This window comes from Bombina bombina, chromosome 6 (assembly GCF_027579735.1).
Source record: "Bombina bombina isolate aBomBom1 chromosome 6, aBomBom1.pri, whole genome shotgun sequence".
In the NCBI taxonomy this organism is placed as follows: Eukaryota; Metazoa; Chordata; class Amphibia; order Anura; family Bombinatoridae; genus Bombina; species Bombina bombina.
Genome location: NC_069504.1, coordinates 302,058,884 through 302,079,076, shown reverse-complemented (window position 1 = coordinate 302,079,076; position 20,193 = coordinate 302,058,884). Strand labels below are relative to the sequence as shown.

Below are 20,193 nucleotides of genomic sequence, written 5' to 3'. Positions count from 1 at the left end.
TGCATTGTTCCTGTCACTACAGCAGCGTGTTTCTGGTTCGATGAACTAGAAAAGTCGCTCGATAAAGATTCTTCTTATGAGGAGATTATGGACAGAGTTCACGCTCTTAAATTGGCTAACTCTTTTACTTTAGACGCCACTTTGCAATTAGCTAGATTAGCGGCGAAAAATTCAGGGTTTGCTATTGTGGCGCGCAGAGCGCTTTGGCTAAAATCTTGGTCAGCGGATGCGTCTTCCAAGAACAAATTGCTTAACATGCCTTTCAAGGGGAAAACGCTGTTTGGCCCTGACTTGAAAGAGATTATTTCAGATATCACTGGGGGTAAGGGCCACGCCCTTCCTCAGGATAGGTCTTTTAAGGCTAAAAATAAACCAAATTTTCGTCCCTTTCACAGAAACGGACCAGCCTCAAGTTCTACATCCTCTAAGCAAGAGGGTAATACTTCTCAAACCAAGCCAGCCTGGAGGCCAATGCAAGGCTGGAACAAAGGTAAGCAGGCCAAGAAACCTGCCACTGCTACCAAGACAGCATGAGATGTTGGCCCCCGATCCGGGACCGGATCTGGTGGGGGGCAGACTTTCTCTCTTCGCTCAGGCTTGGGCAAGAGATGTTCTGGATCCTTGGGCGCTAGAAATAGTCTCCCAAGGTTATCTTCTGGAATTCAAGGAGCTACCCCCAAGGGGGAGGTTCCACAGGTCTCAATTGTCTTCAGACCACATAAAAAGACAGGCATTCTTACATTGTGTAGAAGACCTGTTAAAAATGGGAGTGATTCATCCGGTTCCATTAGGAGAACAAGGGATGGGATTCTACTCCAATCTGTTCATAGTTCCCAAAAAAGAGGGAACATTCAGACCAATCTTAGATCTCAAGATCCTAAACAAATTTCTCAAGATTCCATCGTTCAAAATGGAAACCATTCGGACAATTCTTCCTACCATCCAGGAAGGTCAATTCATGACCACGGTGGATTTAAAGGATGCGTATCTACATGTTCCTATCCACAAGGAACATCATCGGTTCCTAAGGTTCGCCTTTCTGGACAAGCATTACAAGTTTGTGGCACTTCCATTCGGATTAGCCACTGCTCCAAGAATTTTCACAAAGGTACTAGGGTCCCTTCTAGCGGTGCTAAGACCAAGGGGCATTGCAGTAGTACCTTACTTGGACGACATACTGATTCAAGCGTCGTCTCTACCACAAGCAAAGGCTCATACGGACATAGTCCTGGCCTTTCTCAGATCTCACGGGTGGAAAGTGAACGTAGAAAAAAGTTCTCTATCTCCGTCAACAAGAGTTCCCTTCTTGGGAACAATAATAGACTCCTTAGAAATGAGGATTTTTCTGACAGAGGCCAGAAAATCAAAACTTCTAAGCTCTTGTCAAGTACTTCATTCTGTTCTTCTTCCTTCCATAGCGCAGTGCATGGAAGTAATAGGTTTGATGGTCGCGGCAATGGACATAGTTCCTTTTGCGCGAATTCATCTAAGACCATTACAACTGTGCATGCTCAGTCAGTGGAATGGGGATTATACAGACTTGTCTCCGACGATACAAGTAGATCAGAGGACCAGAGATTCACTCCGTTGGTGGCTGACCCTGGACAACCTGTCACAAGGGATGAGCTTCCGCAGACCAGAGTGGGTCATTGTCACGACCGACGCCAGTCTGGTGGGCTGGGGCGCGGTCTGGGAACCCCTGAAAGCTCAGGGTCTTTGGTCTCGGGAAGAATCTCTTCTCCCGATAAATATTCTGGAACTGAGAGCGATATTCAATGCTCTCAAGGCTTGGCCTCAGCTAGCAAAGGCCAAATTCATACAGTTTCAATCAGACAACATGACGACTGTTGCGTATATCAACCATCAGGGGGGAACAAGGAGTTCCCTGGCGATGGAAGAAGTGACCAAAATAATTCAATGGGCGGAGACTCACTCCTGCCACTTGTCTGCAATCCACATCCCAGGAGTGGAAAATTGGGAAGCGGATTTTCTGAGTCGTCAGACATTTCATCCGGGGGAGTGGGAACTCCATCCGGATATCTTTGCCCAAATTATTCAATTGTGGGGCATTCCAGACATGGATCTGATGGCGTCTCGTCAGAACTTCAAGGTTCCTTGCTACGGGTCCAGATCCAGGGATCCCAAGGCGACTCTAGTGGATGCACTAGTAGCACCTTGGAGCTTCAACCTAGCTTATGTGTTCCCACCGTTTCCTCTCATTCCCAGGCTGGTAGCCAGGATCAAACAGGAGAGGGTATCGGTGATCTTGATAGCTCCTGCGTGGCCACGCAGGACTTGGTATGCAGATCTGGTGAATATGTCATCGGCTCCACCATGGAAGCTACCTTTGAGACAGGACCTTCTTGTTCAAGGTCCGTTCGAACATCCGAATCTGGCCTCACTCCAACTGACTGCTTGGAGATTGAACGCTTGATTTTATCAAAGCGAGGGTTCTCAGATTCTGTCATTGATACTCTTGTTCAGGCCAGAAAGCCTGTAACTAGAAAAATCTAACATAAAATATGGAAAAAATATATCTGTTGGTGTGAATCTAAAGGATTCCCATGGAACAAGATAAAAATTCCTAAGATTCTATCCTTTCTTCAAGAAGGTTTGGAGAAAGGATTATCTGCAAGTTCTTTGAAGGGACAGATTTCTGCTTTATCTGTTTTACTTCACAAAAAGCTGGCGGCTGTGCCAGATGTTCAAGCTTTTGTTCAGGCTCTGGTTAGAATCAAGCCTGTTTACAAACCTTTGACTCCTCCTTGGAGTCTCAATTTAGTTCTTTCAGTTCTTCAGGGGGTTCCGTTTGAACCCCTACATTCCGTTGATATCAAGTTATTATCTTGGAAAGTTTTGTTTTTGGTTGCAATTTCTTCTGCTAGAAGAGTTTCAGAGTTATCTGCTCTGCAGTGTTCTCCTCCTTATCTGGTGTTCCATGCAGATAAGGTGGTTTTGCGTACTAAACCTGGTTTTCTTCCGAAAGTTGTTTCTAACAAAAATATTAACCAGGAGATAGTCGTGCCTTCTTTGTGTCCGAATCCAGTTTCAAAGAAGGAACGTTTGTTGCACAATTTGGATGTAGTTCGTGCTCTAAAATTCTATTTAGAGGCTACAAAGGATTTCAGACAAACATCTTCCTTGTTTGTTGTTTATTCTGGTAAAAGGAGAGGTCAAAAAGCAACTTCTACCTCTCTCTCTTTTTGGCTTAAAAGCATCATCAGATTGGCTTATGAGACTGCCGGACGGCAGCCTCCTGATAGAATCACAGCTCATTCCACTAGGGCCGTGGCTTCCACATGGGCCTTCAAGAACGAGGCTTCTGTTGATCAGATATGTAAGGCAGCGACTTGGTCTTCACTGCACACTTTTACCAAATTTTACAAATTTGATACTTTTGCTTCTTCTGAGGCTATTTTTGGGAGAAAGGTTTTGCAAGCCGTGGTGCCTTCCATCTAGGTGACCTGATTTGCTCCCTCCCATCATCCGTGTCCTAAAGCTTTGGTATTGGTTCCCACAAGTAAGGATGACGCCGTGGACCGGACACACCTATGTTGGAGAAAACAGAATTTATGTTTACCTGATAAATTACTTTCTCCACGGGTGTGTCCGGTCCACGGCCCGCCCTGGTTTTTTTAATCAGGTCTGATGATTTATTTTCTCTAACTACAGTCACCACGGTATCATATGATTTCTCCTATGCAAATATTCCTCCTTTACGTCCGTCGAATGACTGGGGAAGGCGGAGCCTAGGAGGGATCATGTGACCAGCTTTGCTGGGCTCTTTGCCATTTCCTGTTGGGGAAGAGAATATCCCACAAGTAAGGATGACGCCGTGGACCGGACACACCGTTGGAGAAAGTAATTTATCAGGTAAACATAAATTCTGTTTTCTTCTGTTAAGTGTGATCAGTCCACGGGTCATCATTACTTCTGGGATATTACTCCTCCCCAACAGGAAGTGCAAGAGGATTCACCCAGCAGAGCTGCATATAGCTCCTCCCCTCTACGTCACTCCCAGTCATTCTCTTGCACCCAACGACTAGATAGGATGTGTGAGAGGACTATGGTGATTATACTTAGTTTTATATCTTCAATCAAAAGTTTGTTATTTTAAAATAGCACCGGAGTGTGTTATTACCTCTCTGGCAGAGTTTGAAGAAGAATCTACCAGAGTTTTGCTATGATTTTAGCCGGAGTAGTTAAGATCATATTGCTGTTCTCGGCCATCTGAGGAGTGAGGTAAACTTCAGATCAGGGGACAGCGGGCAGATGAATCTGCATAGAGGTATGTAGCAGTTTTTATTTTCTGACAATGGAATTGATGAGAAAATCCTGCCATACCGATATAATGTCATGTATGTATACTTTACACTTCAGTATTCTGGGGAATGGTACTTCACTAGAATTACACTGTAAGAAATACATAAAGCTGTTTAATAACTAGAGATTATGTTTAACGTTTTTGCTGGAATGTAAAATCGTTTTCATTTGCTGAGGTACTGTGTGAATAAATGTTTGGGCACTATTTTTCCACTTGGCAGTTGCTTAATCTGTTTTTCTGACAGTTTCTGTTCTCCCTCACTGCTGTGTGTGAGGGGGAGGGGCCGTTTTTTGGCGCTTTTACTATGCATCAAATATTTCAGTCAGCAACTCATTGTATTCCCTGCATGATCCGGTTCATCTCTACAGAGCTCAGGGGTCTTCAAAACTTATTTTGAGGGAGGTAATTTCTCTCAGCAGAGCTGTGAGAATTATAGTTTGACTGAGATAAAAAACGTTTATTCTGTAATTTGTTTCCTGCTTTCAGAATTTGTTATCTTTGCTAATGGGATTAAACCTTTGCTAAAGTTGTGTTGTTTACAAGGATTGAGGCTATAACTGTTTCAATTTATTAATTTTCAACTGTCATAGATCTTCTGTGCTTCTTAAAGGCACAGTACGTTTTAATATTATTCTAATTGAATTGTATTTCCAAGTTGCAAGTTTATTTGCTAGTGTGTTAAACATGTCTGATTCAGAGGATGATACCTGTGTCATTTGTTGCAATGCCAAAGTGGAGCCCAATAGAAATTTATGTACTAACTGTATTGATGCTACTTTAAATAAAAGTCAATCTGTACAAATTGAACAAATTTCACCAAACAACGAGGGGAGAGTTATGCCGACTAACTCGCCTCACGTGTCAGTACCTACATCTCCCGCTCAGAGGGAGGTGCGTGATATTGTAGCGCCGAGTACATCTGGGCGGCCATTACAAATCACATTACAGGATATGGCTACTGTTATGACTGAGGTTTTGGCTAAATTACCAGAACTAAGAGGTAAGCGTGATCACTCTGGGGTGAGAACAGAGTGCGCTGATAATATTAGGGCCATGTCAGACACTGCGTCACAGGTGGCAGAACATGAGGACGGAGAACTTCATTCTGTGGGTGACGGTTCTGATCCAAACAGACTGGATTCAGATATTTCAAATTTTAAATTTAAACTGGAAAACCTCCGTGTATTACTAGGGGAGGTGTTAGCGGCTCTGAATGATTGTAACACAGTTGCAATACCAGAGAAAATGTGTAGGTTGGATAAATATTTTGCGGTACCGACGAGTACTGAGGTTTTTCCTATGCCTAAGAGACTTACTGAAATTGTTACTAAGGAGTGGGATAGACCCGGTGTGCCGTTCTCACCCCCTCCGATATTTAGAAAAATGTTTCCAATAGACGCCACCACAAGGGACTTATGGCAAACGGTCCCTAAGGTGGAGGGAGCAGTTTCTACCTTAGCTAAGCGTACCACTATCCCGGTGGAGGATAGCTGTGCTTTTTCAGATCCAATGGATAAAAAGTTAGAGGGTTACCTTAAGAAAATGTTTGTTCAACAAGGTTTTATATTGCAACCCCTTGCATGCATTGCGCCGATCACGGCTGCAGCGGCATTCTGGATTGAGTCTCTGGAAGAGAACATTGGTTCAGCTACTCTGGACGACATTACGGACAGGCTTAGAGTCCTTAAACTAGCTAATTCATTCATTTCGGAGGCCGTAGTACATCTTACTAAACTTACGGCGAAGAATTCAGGATTCGCCATTCAGGCACGCAGGGCGCTGTGGCTAAAATCCTGGTCAGCTGATGTTACTTCTAAGTCTAAATTGCTTAATATACCTTTCAAAGGGCAGAACTTATTCGGGCCCGGGTTGAAAGAGATTATCGCTGACATTACAGGAGGTAAAGGCCATGCCCTGCCTCAGGACAAAGCCAAAGCCAAGACTAGACAGTCTAATTTTCGTTCCTTTCGTAATTTCAAAGCAGGAGCAGCATCAACTTCCTCTGCACCAAAACAGGAAGAAGCTGTTGCTCGCTACAGACAAGGCTGGAAACCTAACCAGTCCTGGAACAAGGGCAAGCAGACTAGGAAACCTGCTGCTGCCCCTAAAACAGCATGAATTGAGGGCCCCCGATCCGGGATCGGATCTAGTGGGGGGCAGACTTTCTCTCTTCGCCCAGGCTTGGGCAAGAGATGTTCAGGATCCCTGGGCGCTAGAGATAATATCTCAGGGATACCTTCTGGACTTCAAATACTCTCCTCCAAGAGAGAGATTTCATCTGTCAAGATTGTCAACAATCCAGACAAAGAAAGAGGCGTTTCTACGCTGCGTACAAGAGCTCTTGTTAATGGGAGTAATCCATCCAGTTCCACGATCGGAACAGGGACAGGGGTTTTACTCAAATCTGTTTGTGGTTCCCAAAAAAGAGGGAACTTTCAGACCAATCCTGGACTTAAAGATCCTAAACAAATTCCTAAGAGTTCCATCGTTCAAGATGGAGACTATTCGGACAATTTTACCTATGATCCAAGAGGGTCAATACATGACCACTGTAGATTTAAAAGATGCTTACCTTCACATACCGATTCACAAAGATCATTATCGGTACCTAAGGTTTGCCTTCCTAGACAGGCATTACCAGTTTGTGGCTCTTCCATTCGGATTGGCTACAGCTCCAAGAATCTTCACAAAGGTTCTGGGTGCTCTTCTGGCGGTACTAAGACCGCGGGGAATCTCGGTAGCTCCATACCTAGACGACATTCTGATACAAGCTTCAAGCTTTCAAACTGCCAAGTCTCATACAGAGTTAGTGCTGGCATTTCTAAGGTCACATGGATGGAAGGTGAACGAAAAGAAAAGTTCACTCGTTCCACTCACAAGAGTTCCCTTCCTGGGGACTCTTATAGATTCTGTAGAAATGAAGATTTACCTGACAGAGGACAGGCTAACAAGACTTCAAAGTGCTTGCCGCACCCTTCATTCCATTCAACACCCGTCAGTGGCTCAATGCATGGAGGTAATCGGCTTAATGGTAGCGGCAATGGACATAGTACCCTTTGCACGCTTACACCTCAGACCACTGCAACTGTGTATGCTAAGTCAGTGGAATGGGGATTACTCAGACTTATCCCCTTCTCTGAATCTGGATCAAGAGACCAGAAATTCTCTTCTATGGTGGCTTTCTCGGCCACATCTGTCCAGGGGGATGCCATTCAGCAGACCAGACTGGACAATTGTAACAACAGACGCCAGCCTTCTAGGTTGGGGTGCCGTCTGGAATTCTCTGAAGGCTCAGGGACAATGGAGTCAGGAGGAGAGTCTCCTGCCAATAAACATTCTGGAATTGAGAGCAGTTCTCAATGCCCTCCTGGCTTGGCCCCAGTTGACAACTCGGGGGTTCATCAGGTTTCAGTCGGACAACATCACGACTGTAGCTTACATCAACCATCAGGGAGGGACAAGAAGCTCCCTAGCTATGATGGAAGTATCAAAGATAATTTGCTGGGCAGAGTCTCACTCTTGCCACCTGTTAGCAATCCACATCCCGGGAGTGGAGAACTGGGAGGCGGATTTCTTAAGTCGTCAGACTTTTCATCCGGGGGAGTGGGAACTTCATCCGGAGGTCTTTGCCCAAATACTTCGACGTTGGGGCAAACCAGAGATAGATCTCATGGCGTCTCGACAGAACGCCAAGCTTCCTCGTTACGGGTCCAGATCCAGGGATCCAGGAGCAGTCCTGATAGATGCTCTGACAGCACCTTGGGACTTCAGGATGGCTTACGTGTTTCCACCCTTCCCGTTGCTTCCTTGATTGATTGCCAGAATCAAACAAGAGAGAGCATCAGTGATTCTAATAGCACCTGCGTGGCCACGCAGGACTTGGTATGCAGACCTGGTGGACATGTCATCCTGTCCACCTTGGTCTCTACCTCTGAAACAGGACCTTCTGATACAGGGTCCCTTCAAACATCAAAATCTAACTTCTCTGAAGCTGACTGCTTGGAAATTGAACGCTTGATTTTATCAAGACGTGGATTTTCTGAGTCAGTTATTGATACCTTAATACAGGCTAGGAAACCTGTTACCAGAAAGATTTACCATAAGATATGGCATAAATACCTATATTGGTGTGAATCCAAAGGTTACTCTTGGAGTAAGGTTAGGATTCCTAGGATATTGTCTTTTCTACAAGAAGGTTTAGAAAAGGGTTTATCTGCTAGTTCATTAAAGGGACAGATCTCAGCTCTGTCCATTCTGTTACACAAACGTCTGTCAGAAGTTCCTGACGTCCAGGCTTTTTGTCAGGCTTTGGCCAGAATTAAGCCTGTGTTTAAAACTGTTGCTCCACCATGGAGTTTAAACCTTGTTCTTAATGTTTTACAGGGCGTTCCGTTTGAACCCCTTCATTCCATTGATATAAAGTTGTTATCTTGGAAAGTTCTATTTTTAATGGCTATTTCCTCGGCTCGAAGAGTCTCTGAATTATCAGCCTTACATTGTGATTCTCCTTATTTGATTTTTCATTCGGATAAGGTAGTCCTGCATACTAAACCTGGGTTCTTACCTAAGGTAGTTACTAACAGGAATATCAATCAAGAGATTGTTGTCCCTTCTTTATGCCCAAATCCTTCTTCAAAGAAGGAACGTCTACTGCACAACCTGGATGTAGTCCGTGCTCTAAAATTTTACTTACAGGCAACTAAGGAATTTCGACAAACGTCTTCTCTGTTTGTCATTTACTCTGGGCAGAGGAGAGGTCAAAAAGCTTCCGCTACCTCTCTTTCTTTTTGGCTTCGTAGCATAATTCGTTTAGCTTATGAGACTGCTGGACAGCAGCCTCCTGAAAGAATTACAGCTCATTCTACTAGAGCTGTGGCTTCCACTTGGGCCTTCAAGAATGAGGCCTCTGAACAGATTTGCAAGGCTGCAACTTGGTCTTCGCTTCATACTTTTTCCAAATTTTACAAATTTGACACTTTTGCTTCATCGGAGGCTATTTTTGGGAGAAAGGTTCTTCAGGCAGTGGTTCCTTCTGTATAAAGAGCCTGCCTATCCCTCCCGTCATCCGTGTACTTTTGCTTTGGTATTGGTATCCCAGAAGTAATGATGACCCGTGGACTGATCACACTTAACAGAAGAAAACATAATTTATGCTTACCTGATAAATTCCTTTCTTCTGTAGTGTGATCAGTCCACGGCCCGCCCTGTTTTTAAGGCAGGTAAATATTTTTTAATTTATACTCCAGTCACCACTTCACCCTTGGCTTTTCCTTTCTCGTTGGTCCTTGGTCGAATGACTGGGAGTGACGTAGAGGGGAGGAGCTATATGCAGCTCTGCTGGGTGAATCCTCTTGCACTTCCTGTTGGGGAGGAGTAATATCCCAGAAGTAATGATGACCCGTGGACTGATCACACTACAGAAGAAAGGAATTTATCAGGTAAGCATAAATTATGTTTTTTCGGTTTGTAGCTCTTCCGTTGGTCTATCTACAGCTCCCCAGAATGTTTACAAAGGTTCTCAGAACTCTTCTGTCTGTAATAAGAACTCATGTAGTTCAGTGGTTCTATATATGGATGACATGTTGGTTCAGGCTCCATTTTGCCTTCATCTGTATTGCATACCAACAGTCTACGGTTGTTTTTTTTTTTTTCACTGACATGGAGAATTTATTTAAATAAGTTGTCTTTCGCTTATCAAGAGTCTTTTCTAGGAATCGCTATGGACTCAGTGACTATTCATCTTTCTTTAACAGATTAGGGATCAAAGTTACAGTTAGTTGGCTAACAACCACACTAAATTTTCAACTGATCTGTAGCTGTATGGAAGTGTTAGGTCTGATGATTGCAGCATCAGGTGTTCTTCCAAAGACCTCTTTAAATTTGGATGCTTTGACAGTGGTGCAAACATTTCACTCAACTATGTCATAGAATCCTAAGGGATTCTCCTGTGAGATAATCTCTGTCCCGGGGGATTGTTTTCCAAAATATTTTTCTGGGGACATCCTTTATTTACCCAACTTGGAAAATGTCTGCAGATGCAATTCTCTGGGATTAGGTTTCAGCCTGCGGGTCCAGGAGAGCACAGGCAGTTTGTTTTCCACATGAGGGGAGGTTACCATTAATTATATCTGATCTTTAGGTCCCTTCAGAGCTGTTCTCTTCTGAAAGGAGAAACTTATCTGAGTTTTCATTCAGACAATGTTACAGCTGTGGCTTATATTCATCATCAAGGGGGAACTTGCAGCTCCTTAGCAACTTCAGAAAGTCTCAAGGTTTTTTGTTCGGACACAGAACATTTTTCTATATTTCTCATCCCAGGAAGGTAATTTAAGAACCAGTTTTCCTTAGTAGGTAATCTCTTCCACAGGTATGTTTTCTCCTTCATGTAGTTTACTACTAGATTGTTCAACAATGTAGTCACCTAGAGATGGACCTGATAACTTTTGTATCCAAGAGTCCTATTTCAAATTATATAGAGCATTGTTCATTACTGCTTCTGTCAGGCCCTGAAGAACTTGATTTGTGAATCTGATCATGAGCCTCTCATCTTGATGGATTACAGATTGTATACCTTTTTTTAATTTATAACAGTGTCATTGATGCTGTATTGAACACCTCGTTTTAGGCCATGGAGTCAAATTTCTCATTTGATTAGCAAAGCTGTTTCTTTTATAATTCCAAGAATTCTTATTGCAAGTCTGTTTGGATAATGACTTATCTGCTAACTCTTTAAAGATTCATTTTGGCTTTTTCTGTTTCATACAACAGGAAAATTGCTAAGTGTCTTGACATCAAGGCTTTGTCCAGGCTTAAAGGGTTATAACACTTATATGATAAATCACTTGAAAGTGATGCAACATAACTAAAAAAGCTTACAGGAATATCACCTGAACATCTCTATGTAAAAAATGAAGGCATTTTACCTCACAATTTCCTCAGATCACCAGAGTAAGTACTGTGTAAACGGTTATCCTTCAGCTGCTGTCCAGCTGCAGGTAAAAAAAAAGAAAAGGAAGAAGTGAACAGCAGCCAATCAGCATCAGCAGTGCTGAGGTCATGAACTGTGATCTCATGAGATTTCATAGTAAACTTCCTGAAACTGAATAGGGAAATAACATGAGTGTGCATGAGGCACGCTTCCTTGCAAGTCCTGGGACAGGCATACTGATTTGCTGCTTAAAGTCCTTTACAATGGGGTGTGAATAATTAGGACATGTTAAGGTAAAATATCTTTCTTTCCTAAGTCCTGGAGAGTCCACAACATCATTCCAAATACTAGTGGGATATTCACTCCTGTCCAGCAGGAGGAGGCAAAGAGCACCACAGCAAAGCTGTTAAGTGTCGCTTCCCTTACTCATAACCCCCAGTCATTCTCTTTGCCTCTGTCAATGGAGGAGGTGAAGTTCGGTGTCTAAAGATATTGATTCCTTTTTTGGGTACCTACAAGCAAGGATTTGGGTTTAGCTATGTCCACATCAATCTCTTGAGTAAGAGAAGTGGCGGCTTTTAAGCAGCTAGAAAGTAGTGAGGTGGCCCTTGCTTGGGTTTCTAACTTATTTGCTGCCCTTGGTGTTGAAAGCCAGAGTTGGTTACTCTGTTCTTTCTTTTTCTTCAGGTCTCTGTAAGGAGTATGTGTCCTTTCATGCCTTCTGAGCTGTCTTCCTGCCGGACAGCTGGATTTGCAGTTAAGTGCTTTTGTCTTCTAAGTATTGGAGACTTGCACTTAAGAAGATTCTCTGCATTATTTGTTTGGGACATGATTAATCCTTAATGAAGGATTTTATTTAGGCAGTGTGCAGGCACATAATACATATGTGACAGTCTTAGGGGTTAATTTTCCTTTATGGGCTTGAAGGAGTTAACTTAAAATTTGTGGCTCTTTTTATTTATTGCAACTCTATTGTGGGTTTTATTGGGACTAGTGTCAGTGTTTTTTTACTTTGTCAGCTCAAGAGGGTTAGTTTCAGAGTGAGACTGGCAGATTTAAGACTGAAAGTGTCAGTTTATTTTTCCGATTTGACATGTCTTCAGAAACGCTCACTTTTACTTGATGCGCAGTTTATTTTCAGCCTGTCACATGAGTCTTTCTCTTCCACTCTCAGATCTGATCAGAGCGGCATTGGCTGTGAGACTATTCATTTTGTCTTTCCTGTGAGACCGGCAGATTTATTTCTGGCAAGATTTTCTTTCTCCAAAGGGGCAGATAGGGCACCTCAGTCTGCTGAGGTGCAGAGGTCCTTATTTAGGGGTATGTTTTTTGAGCACAAAATCACTCTGAGTAAATTTTAAAGTGACAGTATAAATAAAAAAAAAAGAAAACCTTATTTTTTCTTGTCATTCCAAAATCTTTGGTTTAAGCTATGGACATGGAGCAGGATTCTGTCCTTATTGACAAATGTTTGTGTCTAGAGACCCAAATTGTGTTACCTATGCAATTTTGTTCCTCATGTCTAGATACATTATTTTCCTGTTACTGAGCCTAATGTTTCTGATAGTAAGGTGTCTGTCATCTCTGCTGCTGCGAAAGTTGACCTCCATTCTAATTCTGATGAAGGGGATACCTCGGTAGCTTCGGAGGGTGAAATCTCAGATTTGGTCTGTATAATTTCTTTAACTGACTCTGAAGAGTATCCTTCAGATTTAAGCTTGAACACCTCCGTGTTCTGTTAAAGGAGGTACTGCCTACTTTGGACGACTCAGATTCTTCTGTCGCTGTCAACCCTAAGAAATCTAGCAGACTTAACAAATATTATGATGATCCTTCCTCTGTGGAAGTGTTTCCTATTCCAGACCGTGTGTCGGAGATTATTGCACAGGAGTGGGTTAAGCCAGGGATACCCTTCTCCCCGTCTCCCGTTTTTAAAAAGATGTTTCCTGTTGCTGACTCCATTCGAGAGTCATGGTGCACAGTGCCTCAAGTAGAAGGGGCTAATTCTACTCTGGCTAAGAGAACAATTCCTATTGAGGATAGCTGGTTCTTTAAGGATCCCATTGACAAAAGCTGGGGGCTTATTTAAAGAAAATGTATGTTGTTCAGGGTCTACAATGGCAACCTGCAGTTTGTATTGCCACAGTGGCAAGTGCAGTATCTTATTGGTGCATCACTTTGTCAGAGTTGGTTTTAGAGGAAACACTGTTGGAGGAGATCCAAGATAGGATCAAAGCCCTCAAACTAGCCAATTCCTTTATTTCTAATGCTAACATGCAAGTCATTAGACTGGAAGCCAAGATGTCTGACTTCACTGTTCTAGGCCGCAGGGCTTTGTGGCTGAAATCTTGGTCAAGCTTCTGTCGCTACCTTACAAGGGTAAGACCCTGTTTGGTCCTGGTCTGGCAGAGATAATTTCTGAAATTGAAGGTGGAAAGGGGTCCTTTTTACCACAAGACAAGAAGAATAGACCTAAGGGGTGTCAGAATTCTAATTTTCGCTCCGTTCATAACTTCAAAGGTCAGAAGTCTTCCTCTTTCAAGCAGGAGCAGTCCAAGTCCTCTTGGCGACCCAATCAGTCTTGTAATAAGGGGAAACAATCAAAGAAGCCCTCATCTGAGACTAAGTCAGCATGAAGGGTCCACCCCTGGGCTGGTACTGTATCAAGTGAGGGGCAGACTTTCCTTGTTTCATCAATTTTGGATACACGATGTCCCAGACCCTTGGACTGTGGACATAGTATCCCAGGGTTACAAAATAGACTTCAAGACTTGTCCTCCCAGGGGCAGATTTCTCCTCTCAAGATTATCTGCAGACCAGGTAAAAAGAGAGGCATTCTTAAATTGCGTTCAGGACCTTTTTTCCCTGGGAGTGATTGTTCCAGTTCCACTAAGGGAACAGGGCCTAGGATTTTATTCAAATCTGTTTGTGGTTCCCAAAAAAGAGGGAACTTTTTGTCCCATTTTAGACCTGAAGTGTCTCAACAAATTTCTCTGGGTACCGTCCTTCAAAATAGAAACCATTCGTTCTATTCTCCCTTCATGACGACCATAGACCTGAAGGACGCGTATCTTCATGTTCCCATACACAGGGATCATCTGTTTCTGACATTTGCTTTTCTAAACTAGCACTTTCAGTTTGTGTCTCTTCCGTTTGGCCTTGTCACAGCTCCCAGAATCTTCTCAAAGGTTCTGGGGGCTCTCTTGGCAGTTGTCAGGTCCCAGGGAATTGTGATGGCTCCTTACCTGGATGACATATTGGTTCATGTGCCATCTTTTCAACAAGCAAACTCTCATACAGAGATTGTGTTGTCTTTTCTACATTCCCACAGATGAAAAGTGAATCTGGAGAAGAGTTCCCTTGCTCCAGCTACAAAGGTGGTTTTCTTAGGGACCATCATCAATTCCCTATCTATGAAGATTTTTCTGACGAAGGTCAGAAGATCCAAGCTTCTCACTTCTTGCCTCTCTCTTCAGTCTACTGTTCGGCCATCAGTAGCTCAATGTATGGAGGTAATTGGTCTGATGGTCGCATCCATGGACATCATTCCATTTGCTCGATTCCATTTGAGAGCTCTGCAATTATGCATGCTCAGACAATGGAACAGACAACATTCGGATTTGTCTCAGAGGATAGATCTAGACCAGTTGACGAGAGACTCTCTATCGTGGTGGATTTCTCAGGATCGTCTGTATTAGGGCACATGTTTCCGGAGACCCTCTTGGGTGACTCTGACCACGGATGCCAGCCTGCTGGGCCGGGGAGCAGTCTATGGACTTGGGAGGAGTCTTCCCTCACAAACATCTTGGAGTTAAGAGTGATCTTCAATGCCCTGATGGCTTGGCCTCAGTTGTCCTTAGCCCAGTTTATCAGGTTCCAGTCGGACAACATCACCTCAGTGGCTTACATCAACCACCAGGGAGGAACTCTAAGTTCCTTGGCTATGAACGAGGTGACTCGCATTCTGCAGTGGGCGGAAGCTCACAGTTGTCTTCTATCTGCCATCCACATTCCAGGAGTGGACTCCTGGGATGTGGATTTCCTGAGCAGACAGACCTTCCATCCTGAGAAGTGTGCTCTTCATCCGGAGGTGTTCTCCAGGTTAACCCTCAAGTGGGGGGTGCCGGAGTTGGATCTGATGGTGTCTCGTCAGAGCGGCAAGCTTCCAAGGTACAGTTCAAGGTCAAGAGATCCTCAGGCCGCCCTGATAGATGCTCTGGCAGTTCCTTGGGATTTCGGTCTAGCATACCTGTTTCCTCCGTTTGCTCTCCTTCCACGAGTCATTGCTCGTATAAAACGGGAGATAGTATCTGTAATTGTAATAGCTCCTGCATGGCCTTGCAGGATCTGGTTTGTGTACCTAGTGAAGATGTCATCTCTTCCACCTTGGAGGTTACCTCTGAGGGAAGGACCTTCTAACTCAGGGTCCTTTCCTCCATCCAAATCTCGTTTCTCTGAAGCTGACTGCATGGAAATTGACCGCTTAGTTATGGCGTAAATACCTCTATTGATGTGAATCAAAGGGCTACTCCTTCCTAGAATTGTGTCTTTTCTCCAGGAGGATCTGGAGATAGGGTTGTCAGTCATTTATCTGAAAGGTCAGATTTCTGCATTATCTATTCTTTTACATAAGCGTCTGGCGGATGTGCCAGATGTTTAATCTTTTTGTCAGGCCCTGGTTAGAATCAGGCCTGTGTTTAAACCTGTTACTCCTCCTTGGAGCCTTAACCTTGTAGTTGGAGTTTTGCAGCAGGCTCCGTTTGAGCCAATGCATTCCATAGATATTAAACAGTTATCGTGGAAGGTTTTGTTTCTTATTGCTATTTCTTCTGCTCGGAGAGTTTCTGAACTCTCGACTTTGCAGTGCGATTCGCCTTACCTTATTTTTCATGCGGATAAGGTGGTCCTTTGTACTAAATTGGGGTTTCTCCCTAAGGTGGTTTCTGATAGAAATATTAATCGGGAAATTGTTGTTTCTTCTCTTTGTCCTAATAATTCCTCTCATAAGGAATGTTTGTTGCACAACTTGGATGTGGTGCGCACTCTAAAATTCTACCTTCAGGCTACTAAGGATTTTCGCCAGTCGTCTGCCCTGTTTGTTTCTCTGGAAAGCGTAAGGGTCAGAAGGCTACTTCTACTTCTCTTTCCCTCTGGTTGAGAAGTATGATTCATTTTGCTTATGAGACTGCGAGACAGCAGCCTCCTGAGAGACTTACAGTTCATTCCACTAGGGCTGAATCCTCTTCTTGGGCTTTCAAAAATGAATCTTCTGTGGAACAGATTTGCAAGGTTGCACCTTGGTCCTCTCTGTATACTTTTTCCAAATTCTACAAATGTGATACTTTTGCCTCAGCTGAGGCTTCCTTTGGGAGAAAGGTTCTTCAAGCGGTGGTGTCTTCTGTTTAGGTCTGCCTGTCTTAATCTCCCTCCCTGTTCATTCTGTGTCCTCTAGCTTGGGTATTGGTTCCCATTAGTAATTGGAATGATGTTGTGGACTCTCCATGTCTTAGGAAAGAAAACAACATTTATGCTTACCTGATACATTTTCTTTCTTTCCGGACATGGGGAGTCCTTGATCCCACCCTTTAGATTAGTCGGTAATTTTTTACTAAACCTCAGGCACCTCTAAACCTTTGTGTTATCATTTTTTTCCATTTCCCTTCGGCTGAATGACTGGAGGTTATGGGTAAGGGAAGTGACACTTAACAGCTTTGCTTTGGTGCTCTTTGCCACCTTCTGCTGGCCAGGAGTAAATATCCCACTAGTAATTGGAATGACGTTGTGGACTCTCCATGTCCGGAGAGATGTTCAGGCGATATTTTCTAGTCGGCTTTTTACTGCTATGCTGCATCACTTTCAAGTGTTTCAACATTTGGGTATCATGTTCCTTTAAGCCCTGATATTCAAAGCGTCAATAGACCGACAGACTGCAGGGCTGAGGAGGCCAGAAAGGCAGTTACTTGTTTGCCTGTCAATATATTGTAAAAAAACTAGGCGGACCCGCCATGTGTCTCTCATAGGATATAATGATGAACGCTATGTAACCAAAACATTGCCAATATTGCCACTTGACGGCACTTTCAGCAGGCGGGAGGGCCATATTTCAAGTGTTCCTACACAGTACAGACACTGTTTCTGTTTAGGAACACTTCAAATAATGCCTGCGTGACCTTACTTTCCCTAAACCCACACTACCTGCCTCACACTGTAAAGGTGGTGAGACAAACATTGCTGACACCCTACTCGTATTTTATTTTTTATAAATAAATAGATCATTTAAAATATATATGTGTTTAAAATAAGACGAACAAGCAAAAATAACTACATTTTAAATTATATACAATACTTAAAATAATATGCATTATACATGACAATGCAACCACCCCCTAACCTATTAACTCGTAACAAAAACTTTTTTTTTTTTTTTACTATTTATTTGTTTTTAGCAATACTTTCTGCTGTAACACTTTTTTTTTTTTTTTTAATCGGATATTATCAATCAAGAGATTATAGCCCATCTCCTTGTCCTAATTTCATTTGATATTCTTACTTTCTTTAGCTTTTTGGCTAAATCTCTTGATTACCAAGGTTTACTTGGAGGCAGGAAAGTCTTTCCAAAATGCATTATTGCCCTTTTTTCTAGATCAGTTTCTTCTTCTTGGATTTTGAAGATTGGGAATTATATTGAATAAATTTGCAAGGCAGCAACATACTTTAATGTCTCTAAATTATTTTATGTGTTTGGTAGGGATGTTCTTCAGGCAGCAGTGTCTGATAATTTGGGTGCTTTCCTTAAAATATTGTTGTCCCGCCGAATTACTCATGAACACAACTTGGGCTTTCGTTCCCAGGATAATTGGCTTGTGGACTCTCACCACCTTATGAAATAAAACAAAATGTATTACTTACCTGACTAAATTCATTTATTTTATGGTAGTGAGGTTTTTTTACTTAAAGCGATACTGAACCCAAATTTTTTTCTTTTGTTATTCAGATACAGCATGCAATTTTAAGCAACTTTCTAATTTATTCCTATTAACAATTTTTATTCGTTCTCTTGCTATCTTTATTTGAAAAAGAAGGCATCTAAGCTAAGGAGCCAGCACATTTTTGGTTCATCACAATGGACAGCACGTGCTTATTGGTGCTGTCCAGTCAGCAAGGACAACCCAGGTTGTTCACCAAAAATAGGCCGGCATCTAAACATTCTTGCTTTTCAAATAAACATACCAAGAAAATGAAGAAAATTTGATAATAGGAGTATATTAGAAAGTTGCTTAAGATTGCATACTCTATCTGAATCAGAAAAGACAAAAATTGGGTTCAGTGTCCCTTTAATTTTTTCTGGCAGCAGTTCTACTTTGCACCCTATTCTATTTACTTTGTCCTTTCCTACCTTTTTATTTCATCTTTCTTGGTTATACATCAGACTAGAATACCAGAGAGGTAAGAGGGATTAAGTGCTCTTAGAGTTTAGGGAATATTTGCTTCCTCCTAGTGGCCAGGAGTTTAAATTTCAGGAGTAATGGCTTGTAGACTCTCATTACCATGAAAGACATGACTTTAATCAGGTAAGTAATTTTTGTTTTTTTCTAGAGTAATTTAGCTAACCTTTCCTCATAATTTAAATCCTCCATTAGATTTGTGGCCTTCCACCTTTTTCTAACTCTGCAATTTTTTTTAAAACTGGTCCCCAAATCTTCACTTCATACTCAGTGAGGTATTACCAGTGAATTATATAGCAACAAAATTATTCTTTATTCCCTTGCATTGATGCATTATACATGCTAGCATTTGCCTTAGAAGCCTGTGCCTTGCATGAAATACTTCTTCTTTTTGGATGCATTTCAATCAATTATTTTATTCTTTGTTGTTTTTCAAAGTATAATTTAGATTTGAAAACGGGTATGAGACATATGATTGGTGATAACAATGGGGTGAATGCTCCTAACATCATTAAACAAAACACTCAAAACTGATCTAGTTTCATTTTATTTAAGCTCTAACTGTTGTGCACATATTATTGCTACTTTAAATACATTTATATTAATACATTTATATTTTTAAACAGATTATACCAGGAAAAAAATATGCTGCTCGGGTGGCTCCAAACCATCTCAATGTCTACATAAATCTTGCAAATTTAATCCGTGCAAATGAGTCGCGACTTGAAGAAGCAGATCAATTGTACAGACAAGCGATAAGCATGAGGCCGGATTTTAAACAAGCCTACATTAGCAGGTTAGGCATTTGTTTGGGGTGGTTGCATTCTGGATGTTATCTTTGTTACAAAGCAATTCCAATGGAACCATTCACAGATCTATATTTAAGTTTCTTAAACAGTTTACAGCTCTTGTAATTTTCAGCTGTAATGTGAAATGTACGCGTCAGTGGTGGTTTAAATTCTTTTACAGCTTCATATGAATAGTTTATTTCTAAATATAGTTGTGTGACTTAGGCAATGAACATATTAATTCAAAAAGAAGAAAAAATGAAGGCATTTTGTTCCATATTTTTGTACTTTAGTTATATCATATGAATTCTATTGAGAATTTAGTTTTAAACTGTAGTAATGCTAAATCCTGTTTTTTTTTTTTTTTTGTTTTGTTTTTTGTGACAATTGAAGTAAGAAACGTGGGCCCCTTCAAGTATGTTTTTCTGCTGCTGCTACGATTTGGCTACCTCTTGATCTTTGCTGGGGTCATTGAGTCATAGCACAAAGCTGTCACTGGGTTTTGCTGTAGAATTGAACTACATCATGAAAGAAAAAAAATTGTGTTCAGTGTCCTTTTAACATGCCATACATTTAGTTAAACTATCTAATTTAACCTAATTTATGTATAAGTATTTCACAAAAGTAAAGTTTTAAAGGAAAAGGTATTCATTAATGGAAACACTTGTCCAGATAACGGCTTGCAATTCTTGAGATTTTAAGGCAGTT

At 42.0% G+C, this 20,193-nt stretch overlaps 1 protein-coding gene across 1 annotated transcript in view; it reads left to right on the top strand.

Annotated features, from left to right (window-relative positions):
* The window catches only part of TMTC3 (transmembrane O-mannosyltransferase targeting cadherins 3), a 405,658-nt gene that overhangs the window by 353,741 nt on the left and 31,724 nt on the right, over positions 1–20,193 (top strand). The window contains exon 13 of the mRNA XM_053719235.1: positions 19,324–19,493. Within this exon, the coding sequence (XP_053575210.1) occupies positions 19,324–19,493 (170 nt within the window). The remainder of the gene's footprint in view (positions 1–19,323; positions 19,494–20,193) is intronic.